Source organism: Microtus oregoni, unplaced genomic scaffold, assembly GCF_018167655.1.
Source record: "Microtus oregoni isolate MIOR12 unplaced genomic scaffold, Mior012 000001F_ref0000356, whole genome shotgun sequence".
Classification (NCBI taxonomy): domain Eukaryota; kingdom Metazoa; phylum Chordata; class Mammalia; order Rodentia; family Cricetidae; genus Microtus; species Microtus oregoni.
This window is the reverse complement of record NW_024543060.1, coordinates 1724-20584: the sequence shown is the minus strand read 5'-3', so window position 1 is coordinate 20584 and position 18861 is coordinate 1724. Positions and strand designations below refer to the sequence as shown.

The window sequence follows — 18861 nt, the reverse complement described above, 5'->3', positions numbered from 1 at the left end:
TGATGGAGTTCAGGGCCTATTCTGTAGGCTGAGTGAAGGCCAAATGACCGCATGAGCTGCAATGGGAAAGCCCAGCGCAGTGAGGGGTTTGCTGTGCCCATCCTCCCAGGAGCACATGCCAAGCACTGAACCAACCATTCTGGAGAAGGCTTAGAACCAGTGAACCAGGCCTCTTGCAGGGTCTCACTGGCAGACAGTTCCAAACTGGTCCCACTGAGCACTCAGCCAGGCCCTAGCCCTGTGGCTGTGGTGCCTCAGATCGACCTCCCACACCCATGTCATCAGTCAGGCCTCTCAGCTTTCATTTTCTCGTTCTTTGATAGCTAGAATAAGATCGTCGTTCTTGGGGTTCATGGGATTACTGAGGTGAGGGCTGGGCAGTACCGTGAACAGAAGCTCTGAAGAGGAACAGGTCAGTCTTTCTTTGGGTGCCTGCCAGGTTGGCATCCCAAAGCCGCCACTTTCCCTCCCCCATTTACTAACTGCCTAAGACATGGAAACGGCCAATGACTGGATGAGCGTGTGGCTTTCACAGTGGACAACCTGTACCCAGAACCCAAGAGCCTGTGAGGTGCTGGGGAAAGGCCCAGTCTCTGGAGATTTTTGAACTCAGGTCTTGGAGGAACCAGTGTCCTTGGATCTCACTGCCCTTCTACCCTCACCCTGGCCTTTCCCTAAAGACTCCAAAGGCTAAAAATACCCTGCCACCTGCTGCCCAGGGAGACAGTCAATCACCCGCCTTCTAACCCCAGAATCCCAGCCAGATCAGGCTCACAGTGGCCTAGGGCACAACCCCCGGGGGGGGGGGGGGTGTCAAATTCACTTCTTCCCACCAGGTTTTCCCTACTGCCTAGGAAGAGGCTAGGGGCGGGAGGGCAATGCCCACAGCCAGCAGGACCAGCTTGAACTTTCTGGAGCCCAGGTGCCAGCTGGGTGTGGGGCAATCTGGGAGAGGACCACTGGGGAAGAAGGCTCCAAAGAAAGTAGTGGATGAGGCCACAAGAGGCAACTGTTGTACTGTATTAGAATAAAGTCAGCACAACCACAAGTTACCACCGTACTGTCTTGTTAACCTGCGGCCAGCAGATGTCACTATTAACAAGGAACACAAGGATCTGTGGTGAGATCCCTGGGCAGGAAGTGGATTAATGGAGACAGCTCTGGCTTGCCCTGGGCACTCAGGGGCACATGGGAGAAAACTGCTAAGTTCTTCCAGTTCTAATGAAATTCCACTCAACAAAAACACAACCAAGAGATGTCAAAGGTCAATTCACTTGCAGTCTTAACACAGGGCCACAGACAAGAAATGAGGAGCAAAGGAAGAAATTTTTTTTTCTTTTTTTTTTTATTGAGAAAAAGAAGAAAAAAAAAAAACAAGTTTCCACCTCCTCCCAGCCTCCCATTTCCCTCCCCCTCCTCCCACCCTTCTCCCCCTCCTCCTATCCTTCTCCCCCTCCTCCCACTCCTCTCCCCCTCCCTCTCCAGTCTAAAGAGCAGTCAGGGTTCCCTGCCCTGTGGTAAGTCCTAGGTCCTCCCCCCTCTGTCCATATCTAGGAAGGTGAACATCCAAACTGGCTAGGCTCCCACAAAGCCAGCACATTGCGTAGGATCAAAACCCCGTGCCATCGTCCTTGGCTTCTCATCAGCCCTCATTGTTCGCCATGTTCAGAGAGTCCAGTTTTAACCCTTGCTTTTTCAGTCACAGTCCAGCTGGCCTTGGTGAGCTCCCAGTAGATCAGCTCCACTAAGTAAGAAGTTGAACCAAAGGAAAAACATATAGTTATCCTCTTGGCTATGGGAAGTAGACAAAATTGCCGGGGAGAAAATTGGGATCTTGGGGGTGGGGTGGGATGGGGGTAAGGGGAGATGGGGAAAGAAAAGGGAGAAGGGGAGGATGGGGGGAACTTGGGGAAAAAATGAAGATTGGGAAAAAGGAAGGTAGGATAGGGGAGCACGGAAGGAAGAAATTTTAATGGACTTCTCAGCAAAAGGCTTCATCAACAAAGACACTTGTGGGGGCTTGACACAGAATGTGCAGATTATATTTGAAAATGTGAGGATCCCTGAGAATGTTCTAGAAAAGCAAAATATTATAACTAACTGCTGTCAGGCCAGCTGTTATGGCGCTCGCCTTTGATCCCAGCACACCAGAAGCAGAGACAACCAGATCCCTTAGTTTGAGTCTAGCCTGGTCTACAGATAGAGTTACAGGACAATAAGTACACAGAGAAACCCTTGTCTCAAACAACAACAAAAGTACAAGGAACTGCTGTCACTCAACTGCATGGTCCAATCAGTAAAATATTAAAGACAGAACAGTATATAAGCAACAAGCCAAGAGATAAAATTAAAGGCTATTCATGTATAATGAGAGGACCCACGTGGTCAGAAATTACTCAGAGTGGTGGTTTGAAGGAGAATGGCCCGCTGGGCTTGCAAATTTGAATGCCTGGTCCCCGATGCTAGAACTGTTTGGGAAGAACTAGGAGGTATGACCTTGTTGGAGATGTGTCACTGGGAGCTGGCTTTAAGGTTTCAGAAGTCAAGGCCATTCCCAAAGTGTTGTCTTCTCTCTGTCTTGTGTTGATGTGGGAGTGTCATATATCAATCTGTTGATTTCATTGGTTAAGCAATAAAGAAACTGATTAGCCCTCATAGGTTAAAACATAGGTGGGAGGAGAAAACAGAACAGAATGCTGGAAGGAAGAGGAAGTGAGCTCAGACTCAACAGCTCTGCTTTCTGGAACAGAGATGCCATGCTCCCCTCTCCTGGGAGGACGCAGGGATAGCTCTGCTCTCTGAGGCACATGTGATGAAGCTCCGACCCAGGATGGATGTAGGCTAGTATCCCCCTGGTAAGGCACCTCGTGGGCTACACAGATAATTAGAAATGGGCTAGTCCAGGTGTGAGAATTAGCCTAGAAGAGGCTAGATAGAAATGGGCCAAGCACTGTTTAAAAGAATACAGTGTCCATGTAATTATTTCGGGGCATAAGCTAGCCAGCCAGCTGGGGTGCTGGGGACGCAGTCCCGCCACCCATATTACTGCATTGTGTGGATTATACAAGCTCTTAGCTACTGCTCCAGCACCTATCAGAATAGCTAAAATAAAAAACACCAATGATAGCCTTTGCTGGAGAGGTTGTGGAGAAAGGGGTACACTCATCCATTGCTGGTGGGAATGCAAACTTGTGCAACCACTTTGGAAAGCAGTGTGGCGGTTTCTCAGGAAATTCGGTATCAACCTACCCCTGGACACAGCAATACCACTCTTGGGAGTATACCCAAGAGAGGCTCTATCATACAACAAAAGTATATGCTCAACTATGTTCATAGCAGCATTGTTTGTAATAGCCAGAACCTGGAAACAACCTCGATGCCCTTCAATGGAAGAATGGATGAAGAAAGTGTGGAATATATACATATTAGAGTATTACTCAGCAGTAAAAAACAAGGACTTCTTGAATTTTGCATACAAATGGATGGAAATAGAAAACACTATCCTGAGTGAGGTAAGCCAGACCCAAAAAGAGGAACATGGGATGTACTCACTTATATTTGGTTTCTAGCCATAAATAAAGGACATTGAGCTTATAATTCACATTCCTAGAGAAGCTAAATAAGAAGGTGAATCCAAAGACAAACATACAGGCATCCTCCAGAATATTAACCTTCATCAGGTGATGAAAGGAGACAGAGACAGAGACCCACATTGGAGCACCGGACAGAAATCTCAAGGTCCAAATCAGGAGCAGAAGGAGAGGGAGCACGAGCAAGAAACTCAGGACCATGAGGGGTGCACCCACACACTGAGACAATGGGGATGTTCTATCGGGAACTCACCAAGGCCAGCTGGCCTTGGTCTGAAAAAGCATGGGATAAAACCGGACTAGCTGAACATAGTGGACAATGAGGACTACTGAGAACTCAAGAACAACGGCAATGGGTTTTTGATCCTACTGCACGTACTGGCTTTGGGGGAGCCTAGGCAGTTTGGATGCTCACCTTACTAGACCTGGATAGAGGTGGGCAGCCCTTGGGCTTCCCTCAGGTCAGGGAACCCTGATTGCTCTTCGAGCTGATGAGGGAGGGGGACTTGATCAGGGGAGGAGGAGGGAAATGGGAGGCGGTGGCGGGGAGGAGGCAGAAATCCTTAATAAATAAATAAATTAAAAAAAAGAATACAGTTTCCATGTAATTATTTCGGGGCATATGCTAGCCATGCGGGTGCCGATGTGGCTGGGCGCCGGGCAGAACGCAGCCCCCCGCAGCTCCTTACTACATACTATGTCTCCAACTGGTCTCAGCTTGGCTCAAAAGATCCTTCTGCCCCAGCCTCTCGAATAGCTGAATCCACAGATTCACATTTCCAATACCCAGACTGTTTTGCTTACTTTTTGTTTCTTTTTACTCTTCCAATTTTCCATTCTCAGCATTGCACATCTATCAGTTTTAGTTCTGGGGTTTTTTATTGTACAACTGGAACTCAGGGTGTCGGCCCTCTGCCACCACAGCCAAGCCCTTGTAATAAAACAAGTCTTAAAGGAAGTTCATCCAGGAAGCATAATATACTGGGTTGCCTCGTCTATTAACTTCTTAGGTTTAACTAATGGGTGTTATTGCTTCCTGCAGTGAAGCAAAGGTGAGAAATGTATTACATATGCCATCTGAGGGATGTCTAGATGTGCTTCATGAAGAAGATGCAGTCTCCAATTAAAGAGTGAGTGGAGGAGGGTGGTGCCCTTGTCCACCTATGCTGGACATGCACTGCCTCGTACTTTAGGGCATGGGAAGTCAGGGAAGTATAGCAGCTAAGCTGCTTATCTGAGACTTTGCACAATTAATCTCTTTATAGATGATTTTATGTTAACATAATTTCTTTATTGATTCTTTGGGAATTTCATGCACCATAATTCCACTCACCTTCCAGTTCCCCTGTTGCCCTCCCCTTACTCCTGCAGTACCCCCAAAAGAAAAAATTTAAAAAAATAAAATAAAATAAACAAAAAAATAGGCACAAAAAATCCCAAGAAATTAAAACAAAACAACAGAAAAAAAACTCTTGGCTTCTCTTCCTTCCCCTTCTCTCCAATACCTCCTCATTTGTCCTGGTGGCATCGGGAGCAGTATGCCACATGATACACCTTTTGTCCAATCAGCTTTAGAAGCAAATGTTCATAGCAACGAGTGGTTGGTCTGGATCAAGGGCTCTGGTTTCTGGTACACCGTCTTCACTGGATCCTCACCAGAACTCCTCTGAGCTACCCAAGGACTGCCCAATCATGCAGAGACATTGAGTTTTGTTTACACCTACACATCATAGTCCATTACTGAAGGAAGTCAGGGCAGGAGCTCAAACAAGGCAGGAGCCTGGAGGCAGGCGCTGAAGCAGAGGCCATGGAGGAGTGCTGCTTCCTGGCTTGCTCATCATGGCTTGCTCAGCCTGCTTTCTTACAGAACCCAGAACCACCAGCCCAGGGGTGGCACCACACAGAGTGGGCTGGGCTCTTCCACATGAATCACTAATTAAGAAAACGTCCTACAGGCCTGCCTATTGCCCCATCTTATTTTCTCAATTGGGGTTCTCCCTTCTCAGATGGCTTTAGCTTGTGCCAAGTTAGCATAAAGTTAGGCAGCATGCTAAGCAAGCCCTTACCAACTGAGCTACATCTCCAGCCCAGGATTTATGTTTTAATAAAAAAAAAAAAACAAGCAATGGGTTTTATTTTGACATCTTGAAACATACTTTGCCCTTATTTGTCTTCTTCCCCACGGTTCCTCTTTTCTCCTTCAGCCTTCATGTCCCACGTGTTCTAATTACCCCCTCCTTTTCCCACAACCACAAAACTGCTTCTTCCACTCCCATGGTTCCTAGGTTCTTTATCCTCCACACAACAGATATGATGAGAAGTCAAGCACAGGGCAATTGATTCCTAAGCAAAACATAAAATGTCCATGTTTTATTTATTCATTGTATGTGTCTGGATGATTAAAGCATGCATGCATGTCTATGCAACTTGTGTGCCCGGCATCTGAAGAAGGCACTGGGCATTCCTGGGAATGGAGTTACAGACAGTTGTGAGACAGTGTGTGGATGCTGGAAATCAAACCCAAATTTATAGGTAAACATTAGCCCGAGGCGAACACACCCCCTAAGGGGTGGGACTTATCCCTACATCTCCCCTTTTTGTCTAAATAAGACAGAACTAAACCAAATACAACTATATACAATAATAACAAATAATAAATATAACAAACAATATTGAGAACAAAAGTTTTGCTAAACATTCTACCTCAAGGAGTCTAAATATGTAGAGAGTAACTACAATTATATAATCTTCAACTCCGTCAAAGATCTGAGAAGGGAATAAATATTACTTAACAAATGAGATAGATCCAAAATGTGCAACAATTGACAGAGACAACTGACTACCTGGGCAATCACCCAAAGTTTCGTTTGCAATGTTGAGTCAACCAACTTTGGCAGCAATCTGTACAGATGGTCCTCATTCCCATAAGAAAACAGGCTGAGAAAGCCATAGGGAACAGGCCAATAAGAAGTAATGCTCCTTGGCCTCGCTCTCTCTCTCTCTCTCTCTCTCTCTCTCTCTCTCTCTCTCTCTCTCTGTCTGTGTGTGTGTGTGTGTGTGTGTGTGTGTTTGTATGTGTATTTGTGAAAGACAAGAAAGATATGTAGAGGTCAGAGACACCATCTGGGAGTTGGTTTAAATCTCCTATCATGGATTCCAGAAATGGAATTCAGGTTATCAGACTTGTATGGAATATGGTCCTAGGTGCAGAGCCATTTCAATGGCCCTTTCCCCATGTTTTCTTTCCATTAAAAAATAAAAACAAGTGTTTTTTTTTATATTTCTCTCCCTCCCTAAATAAGCAAATGCTTGTAAAATGCTAGCTAGTAAGGAAAACGTAGGGCTGTGCATGAGCTTGGGGGTAGTGTGAGCTTGCCTCATACATGGGTCCAGAAGAAATCATTATATATTCCCTGCTCTTTGATTTATTCTCATGTGTTGTATATAACCATATATAGGCCTATAGGGAATTTTCTTCAGAATTTAAGATTTCTTATAACTTAACACTAGAATGACAGCCCAGTGAAACAGAGGGCAATAAATGGAAATGAAGAGAAATTTTGTTAGTATTCAGGCACACCCTCACACAGCACCTCACACCATCTGCCTGGCTGTATAGCAAATGGTATCCTGTCCCTTTAAGAGACCCTCCGTTCACTCTCAGTCTCTCTAGTGCTCTCCCTCCCTTCCTCCCTCTCTCCCTTCCCTCTCTCTCTTCTTCTCTTTTTACCCCACTGAGGAAAGCAGGTCTCAGCCTCTTTTCCTTCTCCCTCCTCCCTCTCTCTCTGTTTCTCTTTCTCTCTGTCTTTTCCTCCCATCCCTTCCACACCACTACACCGCCCCTTTTAATAAAACTTTGCACCCATTCTTCATCTACATGGCATATTTGTCTGTCCCTTACCAGCCGCGGGTTGAACCTCACCCACATGCCATGGGACCTGGAAAGATTTCCAAATGTCCCACTGGCACACTGGAAGATGTTCAACACCATCAGCCGTCAAGTGTTGCAAATCAAATTTCAATGAGATGATACTTGATATCATTAAGATTGTGAAAATACAAAAGATAAGTCAGTCCTGGTTTCACAGCTCTGCAATCCCAGAACTTGGTAGAGGAGTGTGTGTGTGTGTGTGTGTGTGTGTGTGTGTGTGTGTGTGTGTGGTGTCTATCATATATGAGTTTGAAGCTGGACAGCAAAATATGGTCTAAGAATTGAAAAGTATATGTTGCATGCTGAGGATATAAGTCACAGGGAAGGCACTTGTCTAGCATGCACAGGTGCTGGGACATATGTGAGAGTGTAAACATACCAGAGAACAGGAACCTGCTACATTACTGCTGGTGCAACTACCAGCAACTGAGCGTTTATATATAGAAAAAAAGGAGATACCCCAATTACCTACTGCTTGATGAGTAGGTAAACAAAGGGTGGTGTGTTAATACAGTGGTCTAGTTTCTAGTCATGGAAAGGGGTAGAGAAAGGATACATCCTATAACATGAATAAATATCACAAATATTAAGTTCATTTGAAAGTAGCCAAAGGACTGAAGAATGGGACACTTCTTTATTAGATGATTTGATTTCTCTTTAATACCCAGAATGAGACACTTGAAACAGAAAGTTAGATTGGTAACTAATAGGTGGTGGGGGTCTGGAGAAATGAAGAGTAACTGCTAATGAATAAAGTGACTTTTCTCAAATGACAAATTATTTTAAAAGCAAATAGAATAATGGTTGCGTTATTGTAAGAACATAGTAAAAAATACCTACTGGGTTATATACTTTAAAAGAGTAAACTTACTACATAAATGTATTACTTCTCAATATCTACAGATCACATTTCATGTCTATGTTTTGTCTGCATATATGTATGTTCACTGTGTGCATGTCTGGTGCCTGCAAAGAGACAAGAGGGTGTTGGATCCCCTAGATATAAATATCTGTGAGCTTCCTTCCATTTGGGTGTGGTTGTAGGTTGAAGATTTTGTGCTGAGAGGTAATGAGGACTACTTTTCTCCTCCAGGGGCATGTAGAGTACCTTCCAGTACAGTGAACTGTGGTTAGTAGGTGAATAATGTAGTTAGACACCAGCTCAACGTCTCCATATTCAGTGATAGAAGTGTTCCCTTCAGAAACAAGACCTTACCATCAGCTTGTGTGAGCAACCAAGAGCCTTGGCAATAGCCTGTGCTATTTGGTGGTTTCCATGGGTCCCTTTGGTGAATGACTCAACAGGCTGTAACCTGTTCCTGGCACTGGAGGTTTAATTTGGTGGCACAAGATATCTAGTTGAAGTCTTCTCTCCCCTGTTGTTTTTTGTCTCACTGTGGGTTCCTTTCACATATGTAAAGGAAGATTCTAGGATAGTCAGTGTCCATATAGTTTTTCAAAGGACCTTTAGTATTGGTTGTCCCTCTCCATTTTCCTTCCTTTACTTTTCTGTCCCATCCCCCTTTCATTAAACCATCCAATTCTAGTTTTCCTTAATAGCTAAATAACACTATAGACTTTTTTCTTTCCTTTCCTCTCCTTCCTCCTGGTCCCTTACTAGGTTCCATACCTCTGTGGGTATTCAGATTGAAGTTCCCATATCAGAACCATAAAATCCTTAAAAGAGAAAACATACAATATTTGTCTACATGTACTGAGCACTGTATGCTTTTGACGCTGAAGTCTGACATGGGCACACACAGAACACAACCTCGGTGCACAGCTGCTGAGTACCATTGTGAGCTCATAGCGCATCACTATGCCCCTAGAACTGTGTTGCTAAGGGTGAATCAGAATTCAGCTCACACTGAACTAAGGATCTGCCCAAGCAGGACGCTTATTTGGTTCAGTGGGGAATTTTAACCAGATTTTGAACGTTTACTACTGGTTTTGGGAGGGTGGGGGTGGTTAAAGGGGAAGGAAGGGAGGGGCAGTAGGCCCGGGAGGGCCAGGAGGGCCGGGAGGGCCGGGAGGGCAAGGAGGGCTGGTGGGGGCGGGGTTGTTGGGAGGGCCAGGAGGGCCTGTAGAGCCTTAACATGCAGGAAGATATGGAGTATGATGCCCTAACCATTCGGGCCCCTCAGCGGTCTCCCTGGTATACCCACCTGTGGCCCGCATGCCTGGGTCGTGGGTGCTTGGGTAGAAGACAGCAGCGATTTCCTTTGTACCTAATTGGGTACGATCCCGTGGGCCGATTACAAAGGGCGGCCAGTGTGGGTGATGTCAAATTAGTCGAGAGATTGATCAATGCCAGGGAACACCGTGTTAACGAGTGCGACAGAAGGAGCAGGTAATGGGGCCTGAGGAGGGGCGAGGGGCAGGAGGGGCAGAAACTGTTGGGGACAGTCAGGGTCTACTAGGGAGAAACATACCTTCCAGATCTGCAGCCTGTGGGAGGGCAGATGTCATGCTTAAGGCTCTTCTTTCATGGAGACCTCTGGGTTTGTACCTGCTTTAAGCTCCTAGGCACCTGAAACCTGCACACCTTGGAAGGGCAGCTCCGAGGCTTTCTTTAAGAGAAGCAAAACAAAGAACTTCAGTTAGTTTACAAATCCCTTTACATTGTCTCTTTTAGAGCACTTTACTGAGGGCTTTAAAGGAATTTAGCTAAGGAAACCACATACATCTTTTTATGTGTACACTTATAATGTTTTAGGTTTGAGTGTTTTGGCTGCATGTATTTTCAGTGTACCACACAAGCATAGGAAGAGGGTGTTGGATCTCCTGGAACTGGGGTCATGGACAGTTGTGATCTGCTGTGTGGGTACTAGGAATCAAACCCAGGTCCTCTGCAGGAAAAACTAGAGCTTGTAAATGCCAAGCCATCTCTCCAGCCCTTTAATGTATATGTTTTAATGCTATGTTATATGCAACACAGAAAATTGTATCATAAGATAAATTTTCACATAAAAAGCCAACTCATAGCCAAAAAAACCCCAAAGAATTAACAAGAAATCTTATGTCTGTTTTATGCTTGCTGAGGGATTTCATAAGGAAATTTTCAACTTGAACTATAACTCTGTCCCCCGGCCCCTTATATACATGTTGTGTGTGTTTTGGTAAATACTAGAAGGCTAACGGTTGACATTCTCTTTGAAAATTTCTTTTCATCTCATTAAAAAAAAATCATATGTGTGTATGCACCTGTGCCTCACACATGCCAAGCAAGTGTCTGAAGGTCAGAAGAGAACTATCGACAGCTGTGTTCTGCCACGTTGTGGATTCTGGGGATTGAACATAGGCCATTGGCTCTGCCAGTAGGTGCCCTCACCTAATGAACCACCCTGTGGTTTCTCCACCTCAGCTTTTTAGACAGATTCTCTCACCCAAATCCCTGCTGTGTTTGACTGATTGTCTTGGAGTATACTGATTGACCTAGACTTGCTGGCAAAATAGATTTGGGGATCCTCCTTTATCCACATCTCCAGCACCAGTTTCTCAAGGTGCTGGGGATTCTGAAGTTGGGGTCTCAGGCTTGCAGGGTGAGTGATTTTCCAACTGAGTTGTAACAATCACTGCAGCCCTCTTTCCTAGTCCTTGATTCCTGTTTTTCACTAGATTATAGGCAGGAAACAATGACCCTCAACAGTAGATTCTCCATAGCTCACATGCTTCTTGATCATGTCTGTAGTTGTGAGGTTATTTAGTCTATAGTTATTCAGTCTTCCAAATTAGAGCTTCATACAAATAATAGAACAGTAAATTATTGTTTCAAAGTATTTTTGCTTAATATGTGTATTCTTTAGAAACACTGAATTTTCCAGCTGTATTTATCCATTCTGCCAATCCACTTATTCCCTGCACATAACTTAGATATCTACTGTAAAGCATACAAATCTACTAGCTCTCAAGACCCTCTCATTCATAAGATATTACATTTCTCTGTTCAGTCAGCTTTCCTGACGTTCTATAAATTTAAATATTGAAAACAATGAATGATGCTCAATTGAATCCCTAGTAATTTTTGTCTTTAAACTTTTTGAAAACCAAAGCAAGGGAGCTATGATACCATGGGTTATCTCCTTCTGGATAGATTTGCTCAGTTTTGGTGCTAATTCATGGAGGTATAAGGCAAAGCCATTTGCTACCACCTGGTGTCTATATTAACATGGACATTTTGTCTATTGACTGAGGACTATGCTGTGTCCCTGTTGGCAGCAAATATAGAAACATTAATTCTGGGCAAAGAGAAATGAAAAAAAGTTTAAGTATTGATGACTGAAATTTTAGATTTTTGTTTGTTGTTATTGCTATTCTAAATAGTTTACATTTCATAGTCTTAAGAGCAGAAATTTACATAGATACATGTGACCTTTAGAAGTGTCATGGGCCTGTGGATTGTGTCATATTTCATTGGATGTCAGGCACAATGGACTGCATGGTGACCTTTTATTTTGTATGGTAGCAAAGTAAAAAACATTGCCAATTATAGTCATAAAATATCATGAATTATAAGTGGCAGACATCAGCGATTCTAAAGTGTGAAATAAAGAGTAAGGTGGGTGCAGTGGAACTGCCTGCATTCCTACCTACTGGGAGGATTACCAAATCAAGGCCAGCTTAGGGAATATAGTTTTAAAATATTGTAAAGATACTTGAGTAAAATCTTTCACATCTGCAGTAGGTATAATTCTGCTGTTTCTCTTCATTGAAATATTGTGTTTGTTACCATTAGAAACAAATTGTAATTGTATCCAGCAACACTGAGCTGTCAGGTGCTGGAAGCATTTGTACATGCTCTTGAAGATGTGAGTTGAAGCGTCACAGCAGCACTGTGTAAGAGAGCTGCAGTGTTGAATCCCCATTCTACAGATGGAGAGATTGATTTGTGGAGCTCATAGGAGGTCTATGTTCTAACTAGTAACACTCGGTGATTAGAGTAGGATTCAAATCCAATCTGAGTTCAATCTACTGGGCATTCTCGTGTTATCCAGAGAGGCTGCTCTGAGGAAGGGTGAAGCTTGTGATAGAGCACTCGCCTTGAATGGGACAGCCATGCGCTATATACCTAGCACAGAAAATGAACACCTGAGTAGAGAAATAAGTAAATAAGAAAATTTTAGTTTCTTCTTTTACATCAGAAGGAAATGCACATTGGTGTCTACTTGAGTGTGCCTTTACATAATAATCTGTAATTTCCTAAAATGTCCTCTCAATTTGTAGGAGTTCACTGCACTACGCCTCTGCCCATAATCATCCTAATGTAGTAACACTGCTATTATCCAACGACTGTACCAATATTAATATGAAGGATGATGAAGGCTGCACTCCCCTAATAAAGGTAACTATCGCGAAACACTTTTGGTACAAAATGGATTAGAAATTATCCTTGTTTGGTTTTTGTTGCTGTGATGAAACACTGGCCAAAACCATCTCAGGAAAGGAAAGGTTTATTGGCTTACAGTTCCACATCACAGTCAGTCATGAAGGGAAACCAGGTCAGGAGTTCAATCAGGACCTGAGGCAGGAAATGAAGCAGAGGTCATGGGGGAATGATGCTTTCCCGTGGCTTTTTCCAAGGCTTGCTCAGATATCTTATACTACTCAGAATAACCTTCCCAGTCATGCCACCACCCCTAGGAAGCTGTGCCCTCCCAGATCAACCTCAATCAAGAAAATGCTATACACGCTTCTCAGAGTCCAGTCTGGTGGAGCCAATTCTTCAAGTGAGATTCTTTTTTTCCAGGTGTCTTCAACCTGTGTCAAGTTATCAAAACAAGCAAATGAACAAGCAACCTCCCCCACTACAAAAATGGCCAAACGGTGCTAGTGAAATGCTTTAATATCTAGGTGTGGTGGCACACCTCTGAAACTCTACCACTTGGAAAACTTTGGTGGGGAGGTCATGAATTTAGGAAAGTCTGGTTACTTGAGAGGGATAATATGCATAACCTAAACAATTGGTCTGATCCAAGGGTAACTAGTCAATGGAATTGTTGGAATGCTTATTAAAGTTCTTGATTTCAGTGTCTCTTTCTTTATCCAATACCCACAGGCCGCCCAGCGGGACAATGTAGAATGCATCTCTATTCTCCTCAGGCACGGGGCTGATCCCCACATTGTAGATGCCAATGGCGATGCTGCCCTCCACCACGCCATTTGCAGAGGGAACATACCAGTTGTCAGCAAACTGCTGGAGTATAATGTAGATATTAAAGCCAAAACAGAGGTAAGAATCATTCAACTTCATTCACAATGTACTTCTAGCAATGACTCTCAGATCTCTTTCCACATTCTGAAGCTCAAGCAGTCTCACTCAATCTGTTCAGAGTAAAGCATTTTTTCCAAATCTGTTTTTCATAGTTTTGTAGGTAACTTAAAGGAACTCAGCACAGCACATTTTTTTTCAGATTTGGGCTTTCCTTTAAAATTCAACAAGTAAAGGACTTGGGCCCACACATACTTCACATACACACAAACAATAGAAAAAAATAATTTTAAGATAAATGTCTATAGAAAAAAACAGAAATCTGTTGCAATTAAGAAGTTACTGATGTGACTTGTCTCTCAGAGATGAGGCTAGAGTGGGAAGGTCACAGGCACACAGGTAAATGTGGAAATTTGATCATTGAAGAAAACATGCTGAGAAGACATTTTCGCTTAACTTTTTCAGATGTTACATGTACATAACAAAGGGGCCAAAATGGGACTCTATCTTAGACAAGGAGCAACTCCATTGTAATTAATGACCTAAGCCTGAATCCAGGACGTTCCCCAGTCAAGTTTAGCCAATTGGCTAAACAGTTCCAAACCTGGCCTTATAAGGCTGGAAGACCAGAGTTGCAGGATCTGGCTGCTACTGACTATATGTGTCAGAAAAATCCCACAATGGATGAAACTGTTACTAATTCTGTCCAATCAACATGCCCCCTATGTAACTGCTCCCTGACTGCCCAATTATTGAAAAAATATTTAAAAGACTAAAAAGATAGAATTCCCCACGCCCACTTTAAAAGGGCCTGTATGTCTTTGTGTGTGGTCCTCATTATCACTTTATATGGGTGATGGACTGTTGCATGCTGGCTATTTCTGAAGAATAAGCACTCTTTGTGTTTACATACCATTTGAGTCTGAGGTCTTCCTCCAGCATCTTTTGGACCACTACAACAGGAAACGATGTTTGGTTTGGGAGAAAATTTTTAGGTTAGGGAAAATAGTTTTGAAAAACAGGTTGAGAAACTGCTCCAGAGATGCCACTTGGGTTCACTCATTCAACAGAGGCATACCAAATCCATGTTTTAGGATTGGGGCAATTGAGCTCTCTATGGAGCTAAGAAACTTGGAACCAGCAAGCGTTTGTGGGAAGTTCTGGAAATAGTGGTGTTCACGGGCATTGTTGGACAGGGAAAGATGTTTCAAAGGAAAGGGAAGCCCTGTGTGTGTGAATCTGCAGCAAGGGCTGAAGGAAAATCTATCCTTTTGTGACTCATTTTGTTTTCAAAATCTGTGATACATTTTTCATTTGAAAAGCATGTCAATTTATAAAATGAAATTTTTCCTTTACAGTATGGTTTGACACCCTATAAACTCGCTTTGTTTGAAAATCAACTTAAAATGGCGGAGTTTTTAATTGAAAACGGTGCAGATGCACCTTCGGAGCTTACACCAAATAGGTACCATTTCTTTTTTACAATCTTAGTGCTGTTCTTGAGGGTCTCATTGCTTAAGTAATGAACACTAAAATGGTAGAGGGAAGATGGCTTCAACTCATAAGCATATATTGAGAAAGACTAGCTCACAGGGAGTGTGAGCTGGAAAAGAGACTGTTCCAACATAAAAAAAGGAACAGTGTGTACCAGGGCTCAGCTTCCCATTCAAAAACACGTGATCATTTCTAATCTGATTTGATTGGCAATTTTCTACTTGTTAAGGCAACTTCACATTAATGTTGTTTACTTTGAAAAGTGTCAAGTTTATTATCAACACTGAAATGTATAATTTTATTATTTTTAGCCTGTTCCTTATATATTTTCTTCTTATATATGTTCAATTTCAATATTTTTTTTCAAATCATGTTGTCTCTTTGATCACTCACTTTGCTTTAAGTGAATTTGAGTAAGCAAATAGTTTAGGGTATCCTCAATTAGATGATATTACCAGATGCTATTATTTTCCCCTGTCCTGTCTGAACTATCTTGACACTGTGTTAGTCAGATGTGAATCTGTACACCCAAACTCCTGAAACAGCTAATCTGGATAGGGACACTTGTCCAAAATGAGTACAAAGAACTAAGACTCCATTGAGAAAATGCCTCCATAAGATCTGGTTGTAAGGCGTTTTCTTAATTAGTGATTGATGGATAAGGGCCCAACACATCATGGGAGGTGCTGTTCCAGGGCTCATGGCCCTGAGTTCTATAAGAAAGCAGAATGAGCAAGCCAGTAAGCAGCTCTCTTCCATGGCCTCTGTAAGCTCCTGCCTCCAGCTTCCTTCCCTGTTTGAGTTCCTGCCCTATCTTCCTTTAATGATGGACTATGATGCAGACATATAAGCCAAATGAATCCTTTGGTCCCCAAGTTCATTTTGGTCATGGTGTTTCATCACAGAAATATCAGCTCTAAAATGGACACTTGGTATTTAAGATGATTTCAGCATTAAAAATTAAATGATTACCTTTTTTTGTTCATACATGCAAGTTTAAAGTCAGATGAATTAAAAAGTAAAGCCTGTGTGTTGTGTATTTTATATTGAAAATACGCTTTGGACATACCATATATTCTAAACATGGTTTAGCATCCCTCATCTTCATGTACTTGTTTTTGTGTCAGAGGACATGCATGCACTGATATTCCCAACCAAGACACAGTACAACACTGTGTGATGGCTTTGTCTTCCATCTTATTTGAGGCATTTTTTCTACTTTTATTTGGCACTTGGCCACTTACTCCAGGTAAGCAGGTTGGGAAGCCTCTTTGGTATCTTACTACCTCCACTTCCTTTGTACTATAAAAGTGCTGGGATTATAGATACATTACACAGTGTCTGACTTTTTGTTGAATTCTTGGCTACTGTGACAATATGTATACCCACTGAGCCATCTATCTGGCTCTAAAACACTCAATTTTTAAAAGAAGACTTTGTGTCTAAATTAAAGAGGTGGCTATAAGTGTATTGTTATTAATTATGGAACTAAGGCTTCTGAGTGCAGAGCACTTTCAATTAAACCTCTAATCCAGTTAGAGGGCCTGTGTTTCCCTCTAAGAAGAACCATTTGAGGTCATTTATTCTTCCTTCAATACAAGATAGACAGAAATTTGTAAAGCTGGTACTTTTGAAGCAAATGAAGTATGCTTGTTACTTTGACATGGAATAGCACAGTTTTAGGAATTCACGACTAGGAACATGTCTCAGGAATAAAGTACTTATCACACAAACCCAAGATTTCAGAGTTCAGCTCCTCAGAACACAGAAAGGGCCTCATGTGCTGTGTGCATCTTAATCTCAGGGAACCTTGAGGGACATGGGAGATGGAGAGAGGAGACTGTCTGGAAAGTTATACTTTAGATAGTCTTGCTTTGTACAGCTGTTAACAACAAGAAACTCTGCCTCAAAACTAAGTTAGGAGGCAAGGACTGCCAGTCAAGGATGTCCTCTGACCTAAAAAACATGCACTAGGATCAACAGACAAAAATGCATACACAGATGTGAACAGGAATGCATATCAAATATGAAGATGAAAAAGTAAGTTTAGGTTGTTGATCTAGTAAGACTGGGGATCATTATCTGCTAAAAAGACATTGGAAATAGTGGTCAAGGTTGAAGGTTTTCTTAGTCTTCTGCAGATCACTTCAGCAGCGGTGCTATTTTGGACTAGCTTCACACCACAGGTGAAAAGTCCCCATGACAAGTTCCAAGACTGTGATGACAGCCAAAGCAGAAACTAGGAAAATAAAGCTGCTGGTCCAGAATATCCTGGAAATAGGCCCTGAAGTACAGCAGTCTTAGCTGTGACCTGGGAAGAATATAGCTGACAAAAGAGTGTTGCTTTTCTTGAGTTTGGAAGCTGCCCGTGAGTTACAAGGACTCAGGAGTACACAAAAAGGCTTATGAACAAAGAAACAGCCAGGCGGTGGTTTCAGCATTCACACATGAAAGAACTGTTAAAACAATTTGAAGGTGCCACAACTGTCATGGCTTCTAAGAATGCAGGCAGAAGGATGCTTAGAAGCAAAAAAAAAATACTTTTTCATATACTGACCATTAAGAGCATAGTACTCAACAAAATACCTCCAAAGAGTTCTGACAGATAGGACTGTGGGGCCTTAGGGACAAGCAGGCAGATGAGTGGAACAGGAACACTGACACCACGAGCATATAAATACAAGGTTACTGGAGCATTCAAGCAAATCTATGGAAAAAGCACTGCTATCATTCGTGTGTGTGTGTGCAAGAGAGAGAGAGAGGGGGAAGAGAGAGAGAGAGAGAGAGAGAGAGAGAGAGAATAGAATGTGTGTTTTTATCAAGAGCTAAATTTCCTCTGTTTCTTCTCTATGTGGGAAGGTGGGAAGGACAGCAGTCATTAATCATCACCAACTGTTGAAGAATTAGTTTAGAGTTATTAGGCTGGGCCTTGTTGCCCATGCCTTTAATCCCAGAACTTGGAAAACAGGAGGCACACAGATCGCTTTGATTTCAAGACCAACATGATGCATATAGTGGGTTTAAAGTAATCTGGACTGCATAATGAGACCTGTTTCAAAAAATTATTTGTAGCCGGGCGATGGTGGCGCACGCCTTTAATCCCAGCACTCGGGAGGCAGAGGTAGGCGGATCTCTGTGAGTTCGAGACCAGCCTGGTCTACAGAGCTAGTTCCAGGACAGGCTCCAAAGCCACAGAGAAACCCTGTCTCGAAAAACCAAAAAAAAAAAAAATTATTTGTAAATATCTAATGAGAGATATATTAGGAACTCAAAAATAAAGAATTTAGAAAACATGCTAAGTATTTTTATATGACTAGTTAAATGCTGATCACTTTTAAACATATGTCACAGTGGAGGAGCAGCTGCAGTAGAATCAGAACAATCAATGAAAACCTGTGCCAACTCCAACGAAGGTAAGAATGACTCCAACTGCTCCTACCTTCCCTAAAGAAAATAAGGAAGAGTAAAGATTTTAGATCCCCAAAAAGGAGTTAAGGAAATCCAGTATAAATGCAGTTCTGTGGTTTTCAAATATTCTGAAAAGTCAGAATTAAGAATTTATTTCAAAGAACTTTCAACTGTGAAAATATATTGTCAAAACATTGCTTATTTTACATTAATGCTGATATCTGTACTGC

The 18861-nt window shown here is 42.6% G+C and overlaps 1 protein-coding gene across 1 annotated transcript; it reads left to right on the top strand.

Annotated features, from left to right (window-relative positions):
- Positions 1 to 9617: 9617 nt before the first annotated feature.
- Positions 9618 to 18636, top strand: LOC121458062 (ankyrin repeat domain-containing protein 7-like; the record flags this gene model as incomplete). The annotated part of the gene is made up of 5 exons (XM_041667184.1): positions 9618 to 9871; positions 12745 to 12862; positions 13577 to 13750; positions 15088 to 15194; positions 18575 to 18636. Coding segments are annotated over exons 1-5 (715 nt in total), but the record flags the coding sequence as incomplete, so codon positions are not given.
- Positions 18637 to 18861: the final 225 nt, after the last annotated feature.